The 12,181-nt window shown below is 35.2% G+C and overlaps 2 protein-coding genes across 2 annotated transcripts; one reads left to right on the plus strand and one right to left on the minus strand.

Moving 5' to 3' along the window:
* Positions 1-2,333: 2,333 nt before the first annotated feature.
* LOC108222670 (CO(2)-response secreted protease) lies at positions 2,334-5,744 on the plus strand. Its single transcript, XM_017396555.2, has 9 exons — positions 2,334-2,602; positions 2,692-2,945; positions 3,077-3,188; positions 3,295-3,793; positions 3,924-4,030; positions 4,111-4,362; positions 4,432-4,546; positions 4,704-4,914; positions 5,007-5,744. The coding sequence occupies exons 1-9, from the start codon at positions 2,421-2,423 to the stop codon at positions 5,582-5,584; spliced, it is 2,310 nt and encodes a 769-aa protein (XP_017252044.1). The 5' UTR covers positions 2,334-2,420; the 3' UTR covers positions 5,585-5,744.
* Positions 5,745-7,704: 1,960 nt separating this feature from the next.
* On the minus strand, positions 7,705-11,836 carry LOC108222879 (anthranilate phosphoribosyltransferase, chloroplastic). The gene is made up of 10 exons (XM_017396838.2): positions 11,453-11,836; positions 11,017-11,160; positions 10,723-10,884; positions 10,523-10,606; positions 9,582-9,770; positions 9,288-9,378; positions 9,078-9,137; positions 8,708-8,826; positions 8,110-8,244; positions 7,705-8,029 (listed from the first exon to the last, which is right to left on the minus strand). Exons 1-10 carry the CDS (start codon positions 11,645-11,647, stop codon positions 7,988-7,990), a joined length of 1,221 nt encoding a protein of 406 aa, XP_017252327.1. The 5' UTR covers positions 11,648-11,836; the 3' UTR covers positions 7,705-7,987.
* Positions 11,837-12,181: the final 345 nt, after the last annotated feature.

Consider the following 12,181-nt stretch of genomic DNA (forward strand, 5'->3'; position numbering starts at 1 on the left):
CTTATGGAGTATATTCACAATACGTGCAAGGCTGAAATTACCGAAATGAGGTGCAGTATGAAAAAGTAGGAATAAGAATATAACCAAATATTGATGCAGTTCGATTTGACATATAGGAAGGAGCATGCACATTATTGTTGATGATGTTTGAAAATACACAATCTCTTCGGTTATATACTTGAGGGTTGCAGAAATTTTATCCATCTCAACAATACAGCTAGTTTTAGTTCAGCACAAGCAATGGCAAGGCTTCTTTGTTTTGTTTCTCAATATCTTTTCTCGTCGTGTAAATTACAATTGCAGCTTTGGTTCAATCACAAAGACATGGATCTGTATCGGTTACATAGGCGGAAAAGGCTCATCAACTTCTGAAACTTTGTGAGATGATCAGGCTCGGCTTCTCAGGCCTTCATCAAAAAGGTCTACCCATACATATGTACTGGTAGGGCTTTCAAACGGACAATTCGGATACGGATCGATATGCCTATATCCGTATCCGTATCCGCAATTGTCGGATTCAGATACGGATGATATCCGTTTTATTTCGGATACGGATAATATCCGCTTTTTATTGGATACGAATGCGGATAATTCGAACGGATGTCGGATTTCTTTGATGGTCCTACCATATTAATGATGATTTTAGAACAAGTATTATGCGATTAAGCTTGTATAATATTTTTATATATGTATAAAATATCTGTATAATTATATAAAATTAGTGTAAATGTATATACACACACTACAAACTTATAAAATAAAATTTTAATTATATATAATTATATATTATATAATTTTAATAACATATATGTATTTAATTTTGGATTCGAATATCACGGATTCGGATACGAATAATATTCATTTTTTTCGGATACGAATATGAAATTTTCGTACGGATATGAGTTTTTCGAATAATTTTGACAGCCCTGAGTACTGGTACACACAAATTACAGATTAAAACAAAACAAAAACCAAAACTACTTACAACAAGGTCCTGGTAAGCTTCAAAATGTCCTTGATAATCCTATCCCTGCAACAGAACTTTACAATTTCACTGCTAAGTGCTAATGATGCTGACACAATTATTTGTATTGTTAACTAAGGACTTTGGTTAACAAAGATTTTGAGGTTCGGCAGGAATAACAGAGAGTGCCGTGAATAGTTCTGTGGTTGTTTAAGGATTAGGGTTTATGAAAAAGAGGGCTAAGCTTATTAGTTTTCTGGATTTGTTTCGTGTATCGGATCTCGTGGAGAGGATTTTATTATCAAGTTACGACCTTGGCATTTGTATATAATCCGAATTGGTGTGCACCTTTTCAAACATGAATAATCCATCAATAGCCATCGGGTATTATGAAAGTAACAAGAACTGTTACAGATGTCGTTGATGAAGACGAGGCAGTATATGAAGTAACAGTTGATGCTCCTGAATATTTCAATGTGCAAGTCATACCAGAGAAGTTACATTAATGTGCTGTGTGCAAGTCATACCGGAGAAGTTACTGATTTCGATCAAATTGTGTACCCGTTCTATGTATAAGACCTGTTCATGAACAATTCAACTCGATACTACTCGAATTCGGGTTGGCTTTAGTTGTTCGATCGTAAATAAATTCATATTTTGGTTTTTTATTATCAAATTCAGTTTGAACATAAATTCGTGTTGAATTAGAGCCGAACTCAATTTTTGTTTAAAAAGATCAAGGTAAACTTATTTATGAAAATTTTGATTCAGCTCAATTTGTTTACATCCGCGGAAGTACAGCAGGCAATATAAAATTGTTACTTATTTGTTAAATTAGCAAGGAAGTTGGTAAATGGGAAATCATACAAAGTTTCAGGACAAATTTTGTTATTATTAGTTTATAAGAATTTTTTTGGGTAGATTCTATTTATCAACGGAAAGCCATTTATGAATACATCCAGGTTTAAAATTGAAGAAAGTGGATAACTGACAAGAAAGGTCAGTACAATACTCAATTCTTAAAAATTTTCATAAGAATTTTTTGGGCTGAACTGAAGATTTAGCAAAAGTACTAGGAACTTTCTGTCATATTTAGCAAGTCCTCTGGGCATTACGATCTCGAATCATATTATAAAAATGCTTAATGGTAAAGAGTGTAGTTTTTGCTTTCTCACATATGTAGTATTTTCACAATGCGTGCAAGATTGAAATTACTAAAAATTCTGAAAAAATAATGAAGATTTTTTTTAAAAAGAAATTGTGAAGAAATGAGCTGAAGAAGAAGGTTACCAGATTAACATCAGACCCCTTTGAATGGTTAGAAACTTAAAGAAGGATGAAACACATTGCAGTAGAGGATATTTCCGAAATAAACAAATCTTTTAGGCTATATAAACTTGAGAATTGCAGAGTTTCTTCACCATATCACTAATATAGTTCCAGATTATAACTGACAATGGCACGGCTTTCTATCTTTGTCGTTCTTTTACTAGTATTCATCTCGCTTGCAAATGCAGCTTCTGAAGATCAATCAGAAGAACCTGGAGTTTATATTGTTTACATGGGAGGCAAAGGCTCGTCGACTCCTGGTACTTTAAGAGATGATCAAGCCCAAATTATGAACTCATTCTTAAAAAGGTCAATATTAGTATGTACAACATTGTTCCTGAACTCTAATACAATGAGCCCTCTTCTAATTATTAATCTCTGTTTTCTTGTTGCAACAGAGATGCGGTGGTACAGGTATACAAGCATGGCTTCACAGGATTTGCCGCTCATATGTCTAAAGACGAAGCAGATTTAATAGCTCAAGAACCAGGAGTTGTGTCTGTTTCTCGTGATAAAATGATAAAACTAAGTACAACAAGGTCGTGGTCTTTTCTCAAACTTCAACATTACCTGGATAATCCTATCCCGGAAACAGAGTTCCACAGGTCCAAGGTGCATGGAGCTGAAACTATCATAGGTTTGGTAGATTCAGGCGAGTATCTATAAAATTTCATTTCTGTGCAAACAAATAATGTAATTTATCTAGCCAAAACAATGTAATCTATGTATTCTGTTATAGTATCATGGTAGAAATTAATCAAATTCTTTTGAGGGGATTATCAGGAATTTGGCCAGAATCTAGGAGCTTTAATGATAAAGGTATGGGCCCGATCCCTAAACGGTGGAAAGGAACTTGTCAGGAAACAGAAGATTTTCGCGCTTCTAGCTGCAACAGGTATGCTCAATGTATTAGAATTCTGAGATCCTTTCATGTTTTATCCTAAATTATTATGTATGCGTATTTTGACTGGAAACATTCATTAAAATGCTGTTTCTGTTAGGAAATTAATTGGTGCAAGATATTTCATGTCAATCAATAAAACAAGTAGAGACTTTGCGGGGCATGGCAGCCACACTTCATCAACAGCTGCAGGAGCACCAGTGCCTGGAGTTTCATATTACGGCTTAGCTGGTGGAACAGCCGTTGGTGGTTCTCCAAAATCAAGAATTGCAATGTACAAAGCATGTTATTTAGGAGGCTGTGACGAATCAGCAATCCTAGCAGCGATGGATACAGCAATTCATGACGGAGTTGATATACTGTCCTTATCCATAGGCAAGCCAGCCTTTATAACAACTGATATATCAAAAGATTTGCTAGCAGTTGGTGCATTTCATGCGGTTGAGCATGGAATTATGGTTGTTTTTGCGGGTGGAAACTCGGGACCTCAGTTATCAAGTGTCTCAAATTATGTACCATGGATGACTACCGTTGCTGCTTCAACTATTGACAGACATATCTATGCTAATGTGGTGTTGGGTACTAATCAAGTTATCAAGGTAAAAATCATTATGCATATTGGACTTGCAATAATGAAATGCAATTATGCTATTTGTTTAGCTTCACAGTAAGAATTTTAGTTTTTATTGGAAGGATAATCAACTCATGTAGAGAAATCTCTCTTCTCAGGGTGGAGGCTTTCAGTTCTCTAGTTTAAGTGCCTCTCCGATATATCCACTAATAGACGGGGTCTCAGCCAAGATTCGATCTCATAACATCACCGACAGATTAGCAAGGTAAGTAAACTATTGTGCATACAATGTGCACATATGCACCAATTTTTTTGCAACTTAAAAAACATGTGGGATGTGTTCAGAAACTGTCAACCAGGTTCAATAGATTCAAGCAAGGTCAAAGGACATATAATTCTATGTTTCAACGAGATAGGCGACGACCCTTTTGATAGGATTGAGGATATGATAAATAAAGGTGCGCTTGGAGCGATTATGGTTGACGATGATTTCAAAATTCAAAGTATCGACCTTCTATATGAGAATAAAACGTTTCCTCGAACGTTTATCAGTTCCAAGGATGGGAATGCAGTTCTCTCTTATATAAAATCAAATAGGTAACTACAATAATTTGACGATTACATTGAAAATGATCTTGATCCTAACTAATCGGATATAATTTCAAGGAATCCAACTGCGACTATTGGAAGGTCTGCAACATCTATAGGCTTCAAGCCAGCACCTGCTGTTGCTTATTTCTCATCCAGAGGCCCGTCGTTTTTTACGCATAACCTTCTCAAGGCAAGCACATTAAATCTCTCTAATTTACAATTATATATATGCATAGAGCAAAATATTTCTCTGCTACTGCTAGTATTACTGAGTTTGTTTTCTGTAAAATAGGGTCCTTGTGGGTATTGGAATAACATTTCAAACATGTTGGTCTGTACTTTTACAGCCAGATATTACGGCACCAGGAGTGAATATTATAGCGGCATGGACTAGAGCAAGCACAGAATTTGGAATCCCAGGACAGGCTCCACCAGATTACGTCGTAGTCTCTGGAACCTCAATGGCAACCCCTCACATTGCTGCAGTAGCTGCCCTGATCAAGTCCCAACATCCCACTTGGGATCATTCAGCCATCAGATCTGCTATTATGACTACAGGTCAATTTCTCACACATAAATATATTTTAATTTCTCAATAGAAAAATGATAGTATTTGATAGAAAATCTAACAATTGTACAATTACTTACAGCTGTCCAAACGTGTAGCGATGGATCTCCAATCTTGAAATTTCCAGGATCACAAGTAGCTACACCATATGATTTTGGGGCAGGGCATGTGAACATAGGACAAGTCATGGATCCAGGGCTAGTTTACGAGACGTCTATGACTGATTACTATTTTTTCCTTTGCAATTATGGATATAATCTGTCAACAATCAAGCTTATTGCAAAGACTATTCCAGAGGGATTTTCTTGTCCGAAGAATGCAAATACAGCATTAATCTCCAACATGAATTATCCATCAATAGCCATCGCGAATTTTAAGAAAAACACAGAGAGGAAAGTAACAAGAACTGTTAAAAATGTTGGTGATGAAGACGAGGCAGTATATGAAGTAACAGTTGATGCACCTGAACATCTCAATGTGCAAGTCATACCAGAGACTTTACATTTTACACAGGAGTATCAGAAGCTGAGTTATGATGTGAAATTTTCGACAAAATATTCATTCGACAGTGATATATTTGGTTGGATCACTTGGAGCAATGGCAAGTACAGAGTGCGTAGTCCTTTTGCTCTGAGCCTAACGGAAAGGTCCATTAGATGATCTGGAACATCCCTCCTATCTGTAACTTGATAATAAACAAAACCATTACAAATGATGTACCCATCCTCTATGTGTGGATTTATATTTTGGATGATAATTATAATTATTACATTAATCAATCTACTTCCAGTTACCCCTGGACATGCAGGGATTCGATGAAGTTCTAGCAGATTTTGCATTTGCGACTTGAGTTCATAAATTTTGTATAAACCTGTAATTGTGTCACAGTTGATATAAAATGAACCTGTAATTCAGTAATTTACAACCCAATTTACTTAAGTAATTACATGAAAAATTTTAAAACATTATTATTAAATAATATATGAGAAACCATCACTTATTCCTCATGAGCAGTGTTCTAAAAGTCGGATTAATCGCCGATTAATCGCTGTTCAGTCGGCCACTGTCACGATTAAGCGTTAATCGTTGAAAAAACCGTCTTTTCTAAAAACTTGGTCAAAGACGGAATTAATCGGTCAAAAGACGGTAAAATACCTGATAAGCCGTAATATAGATTAACCCAAACACATTTAATTCCAGCTCCGCTAGCAAGTGAATCCAGGTTGATGACCTTCGTGACCCTAGGGTGTGGTCCTCTGCGAGACATGTTGATGGTAAAATATATTCGCACAATGATTGTTTTTGAATACGAGGAATAAGACACCTGATTGTTAGCATATATGCCTATCCCATGATCCGGCACTCCAGGCACACGCCTACGCGGCCTGGGGCTACTTTATGATACTTCTACCACTGATACTATCTTTTCCTTGTCCGAACAATGCAAATGCAGAATTGAAATGTAGATAGGGAAGTAACAACAACTGTTAAAAATGTCTGCAATAAAAACGATGCAGTATATCAGGTAACAGTGGATGCTCCTGAACATCTCGATGTGCAAGTCATACCAGAGAAGTTACATTTTACAAAGAAGAATCAGAAGCTAGGCTTCGGTGTAAATTTGTCTACAAAATATTTATTCGAGAGTGATATATTTAATTTGTCTTCTCACTCATCTCTGGAATATATGATTTACTCCTTAGGTGTAAAATTTGATGATGAACAAAATTAGTATAATGTAGAAGATTGCTTTGGCATTGCAACATACAACTATCGTCTATGGATTACTGATAACTTTAATAAATCTGTTATGGGTGAAGGTCGAGAACAATTCATTATTATTAGCAGCATATTATCGGCAGAAAAATGTCGCCGAAAGATAAAAATTCTAGAATAATTGTTTTTTCGATGAAAGACACCGTAACATCACCTGCATTTACAAATTAGACTAATGACCTTTTAACCCTAAATGTTTGGAGTATACACCGATGCGGCTTCGATTGCGGCTTCGATGTTTTAACTCGGCCGATTCAACCCTGCAAGTTTCTATAAATGTTTCTTTTAGCCCTCAATACCGGTATGAAGTCAAAAAACAGTATATGACGGAGGGTAAACTTAATAATTTACTATTGAAGGTAAAGTTTGGTCGTTCTTTTTAACCCCTAAAGTATACATCTCGTTCTTTTAATCTCTAAACAATACATTAGAATACATTAAATGTTTTTTTCAGCCCTCAATATTTAATAGCCTTTAGCATTCACGTGTGAAATATCATGATTGTTCATCCATTATATACCATATTTTTCATTCATACCAGTATAAGGGTTAAAAAAACATTTGTGAAATTTGGAGGGTTGAGTCGGCGAAATTAAAATATCGAGGGCGAGAAATAAACAATTCACTGGCAGAAAAATGCTGCCGGTAAGTGAAAAATTCAACATAGTTGGTTTTTTCAATGGAAGACACCGTAACACCGTAAAAGCAGGTAATATAATGCAATAATAAAAAATCTGGAGTTCATACCTTCTGGCAGGAAGAAAAACACAGGTAATATACTGCAACATTCGTGTGTCAAGACCAAACCATATGTTCTATAAGATCAGAGACCCGCAATTAAGACCAAAAAGATTATAAGAAGATTAACAGTCTATTTTGCATCAAAGTGAGACAAAAAGAGACTCTCACTTTGATTTTGGATAGAGTTGCAACTATGAAAACTACATAATTCTGCTCAATACATTATTATCTGTCGACTGTATTGAACATGTGAAAAGCATATCTGCATATAATGAGTTTCTTTGATATATGGCAACATTATACATACTGACATACAAGCCAGGTAACAGTATATCGCAACTTATGGAGATTAAAATTCCAACTATCATGAAAATTGGTTTCTAACAAATTTGAATTCCGGATATAAAATGAAATAAAAAGATCACTTCTCCATCTTGCCCTAGAAACACATTAACCTCCACGTTTATTATTAGCTCAATTTCTTGTAAAGGAGATATTCTCCGGTATATATTCAATGCTTTCATTCTGCCTTTGCACAAGTAATACTCAAGTAGACAGGCAGTACTCAGAAGCTGCTTCTTTGGCCTTCTGAAATATTGATACAGAGAGGTTGAGTGAGTGTTGGGAGTATATACAGTATCGACCAATTGAAGCAATAGATCAATTACCTTCGAGACAGCTATCCATGAATCTAAAGTTTTTACAGCCCTGCCTGATAATTGTGTTTCACGAGCAAGATCCACCCCAGCAGCCAGAGACTTGACATGTCCACTGACCAAGAGCGCTGCTGCTGCATTAAGCACCTGCATAATTGTCAAGCAGATTAATAGAATTCAAATTCAGGAAGAAATAAAGATTATTAACATCTTTGTTTGTGCGCTTATTAACAATAATAGTTTCTCACGCCAAGAGTCAGATTTGCCAATGAACAAGGCAATAACTCAAAACAAAAACGAAGTCCATGGAATTGTGGAAATGTAATGATTAAAAGATGCTGTAAAATCAGAAAAAAATTATCTGATAGATGTTTTAGATGGGAATTTTGATTTTTATTTGACTTATGTCCCCATATTTGTTTTCCCAAATATCCTTATATATACCAGAACTCCAGAAGAATCTTTAAATTCAAATCGGCAAGTAATTATTGTATGTGTTGCTTAGAGTAAAGTGCCTATTATGTGAAACCAGAGGGAAAACACAGCAATATTATTGTTAGTGTTTTTTCTCCATCAAAATGAAGAAGCTTGTTTATTTGGCGATACTTACAAATGCATCAGCTATCGAGCCCTTTTCACCAGATAGAACTCTCCTTAAAATCTCTGCATTGTATTCTGGTCCTCCACCTCGCAAACTATCCAGTGTACAGCGAGGCATCCCAAAGTCCACTGCCAAATTCTAATACTTCAGAACAAGTTCTACGAAATAACACGTGAAAATATATTTACAATATTAAAAAATCTAGATTTAGGAGCAAGTAAAAGAAATGTAGGAAATTTGACTTCAACCACCACCGTGATTCTCTCTTGTCTTACACAAATATAAGTAATACTAAACCCCACAAAGGACTGTAGTTGACCACCTGAAAACTAACAAACTGATTTTTTGAAACTTATCAAGATTGAAGTAAGGAAATTACATGGGTCAAACAGAAACTTCTCAATCTTATCTGAGGTGACATCGAGAACTAGCCCAGGCCCTGAAATTTCAAAGAGGGTATGCGAAATATCAGAAACTCTGAGCACATCCATGACTAAGAGGTATATGATGATCGAAAATTGAACAAGACAGCGTCCATATTTCAATAGAAAAACATGTACATATTATCCTGTCTAGAAGAGCACCATACCAAGAGGACTCATTTCATCTAGGCCCTCTGAGTGGACAACTAATGCTCTTTTCATACCAAAACTTTGAAGTGCTTTTGCCATTTTCATGACCTGTCAAAACAAGAGAGAAACAAGACAAGAGCCTAACATGAATAAACCAACATAAATCATAACCTCCAAATATTTTTTAGCGAGGATATACACGTGTAATGAATGCAAATGCTTGTTTTAGATCGATATCAGCACTATTTTTCTTTTAATGGTCAATGTAATGGAAAATAACATGAAGAGAAACCAGGTGAAAGAACACTTACAAGCTCTTCCTTGTATACTCCAACAACTGCAAAAGGTACTCGTGCAGGATTTAACATTGGTCCCAGGATGTTGAATACAGTCTTCACTTTCAGCTTGCTCCTCACAGGTCTAACAATCTTCATTGCTGGATGGTAAATTGGAGACATCATGAAACCAATTCCAGCTTCATTCACACATCTTCTCACTCCCTACTCCCACCGGAAATAAAAACTTATTAACATTATATAAAAGGTAAAACCAAAATAAAACTGTATGCCCATTTCACTGTAAAAGTTTGGGACTTCACTATGGATGCCTCGTTTTACTATACAGATATCTGTGTACCTCCACTATCCACTTGTTAGTGCTAACAAACTGTGAAAGCAGAATACTCAACGAACCATAATGGCTTCGTTTATAAGAGCCTAATAACTCAAAAGACCACTAGGGACATGCTTGTACAAATGATATGTATGCATCTATACATTAAGCTTTTAGCTATCTGCTAAAAATATTCTGTGAGAGACAGATAGTTGGAGAAAGTTGTATCGAAACAACAATATAATATCCAAAAAATAGTGACAGACAATTGTTGGCATGGAACATTTACCAATCAAAACAAAACGATAAATACATGTTCAGCAAGTGCTAGGAATGTTAAAAGCTTCAGTTCTACTGTATCTATATATATGCTCTGTTACATATGCCAAGTTTGTAAGATATTCGAACTCACAGAGATTAGGCGAGAAGATAAACTTTAATGTCTCTGATAATTTAAAAAGTCTCTAATTTTCCTCAGAAAGCATATAGGAATGCACGGTAGATATACAAATACGGATTTGCTTATGGCAAAAATTTAATGTAGCACAGTTTCAAAAAAGAGGCTACGTCAGACCAGCAAGCAAAAAAAATTAATAACGATGATTTAAAAAATCTAATCAATTTCAGGAAATTTACCAACCTCAGGTTCCAAGTCTATTACAACCCCTAATTCTTCCAGTACATCTGCACTTCCACAAGCAGAAGAGCTCGATCTATTCCCTTGCTGAAATAAAAGTCATGTGTGCAAAATAAGCACTTTACAATTCCATTACTCAGAGAACTTCTTTAAATCATCAAAAATAAAGCATAAATATCAAATAAAACATAAAATACCCCTACCTTTGCAACTTTTGCACCGCAAGCTGCAGTAAGTATTGAAGCACCTGTCGATATATTGACAGTATTTGCACCATCCCCGCCTGTCCCAACTATGTCAACCCCATCACTCAAACCTTCAACCTTCAGGCAATGCTTAATCATTGCCCTTGCCAGCCCAACCACCTACATCAATTAAAAAACAAAATAAATAAAAAAATCATGAACACTCTTCCATACCTATTAATTACACCAAACACAACATATCACACAACCTCCACACCACAAACATACAAATACAATGAAAAGGGTCAATACTTCTTCATATGTCTCTCCTTTGGCTCTCAAAAGAACAAGAAAAGCACTGATCAACGCCTCATTAGCATCATTCAGCAGAAAATCAAGAGAAGACTCCGCTTCAGATTCCGATAAATCCACACCAGCAATCAATGTTTCAATCAACTACACAAAAAAATTAAGAACACAAACACAAACATTACATAAAAGTCTAATCTTTATATTTACAATCATTAATTAATTAACAACATAACAAAAACATAAACATAAACACAAAATTACATTTCTTCAAAAAAAAAAAACACAAAATTACATAAACCTCCAACCTTTTTTTTTTGACAGGGTAAAAATCCAATCTTTTTTTTGACAGGATAAAAATCCAATCTTTAAATTACCATCATTTTTAAAAAAAAAAAATCATTAAGATTCCAAGAAAAACAAGAAATGGGTAGCTCACCTCACTAAAAGACACAGGAGAGGAGCTAGAATTATCACTACCAATATTACTAGCCTGATTGAAAACCAAAGACTTTGACTTTTTCACTTGTGCAAAACTATTCGACACAGACAGCAAACAATTGGGAAGCTGCAATCTTGGATACTTGAGGGGGGTATAAGCAGAAGGGTGGAGTGGGCATTGGAGCAAGGCCATTCTGTTGTGTCTATATGTTTGTGTTGTGTGTGTATAGGTGATTGAAGGGTGTTAATAAATGAGAGAATCCGGGTATTTTCAGAGGGTTAAAAGAGGTGTTTGAGTCAGAAGAGAAAGAAAGAGAAAGGGTCAAAAACAGTTATTTGAGCAGACAGGACTCGGGAGGGTCTGCAGTGGTCTCCACAGGATCTGCCTGTTCATGTTAAACAAATGGATAAGAAATTTACCGGCTGTATTCGATTAAGATTTTAACAGAGTCATTGTAATGATTTTGATTTTACATAAATTCTTCGTAAAATGTCATATCATGTCACAGAGTTGGTATGGATTCTTTTAGGATTTGTTTACAATATTTCAAAATTTCATGAATTTTGATGGGATTTCAAAAAACTTAAAATTACAATGAACAATGCCGTAAAATTTATTATTTTATAAAATTAAAAATAATCCATAAATATTTGAATAGCCTTAGATTTTAATGAATTTTAAACAATCCTCAATTAAATATCATCGAATTTTTAAGCATAATTTAAA

The sequence above is a fragment of the Daucus carota genome, chromosome 5 (assembly GCF_001625215.2).
Source record: "Daucus carota subsp. sativus chromosome 5, DH1 v3.0, whole genome shotgun sequence".
Classification (NCBI taxonomy): domain Eukaryota; kingdom Viridiplantae; phylum Streptophyta; class Magnoliopsida; order Apiales; family Apiaceae; genus Daucus; species Daucus carota.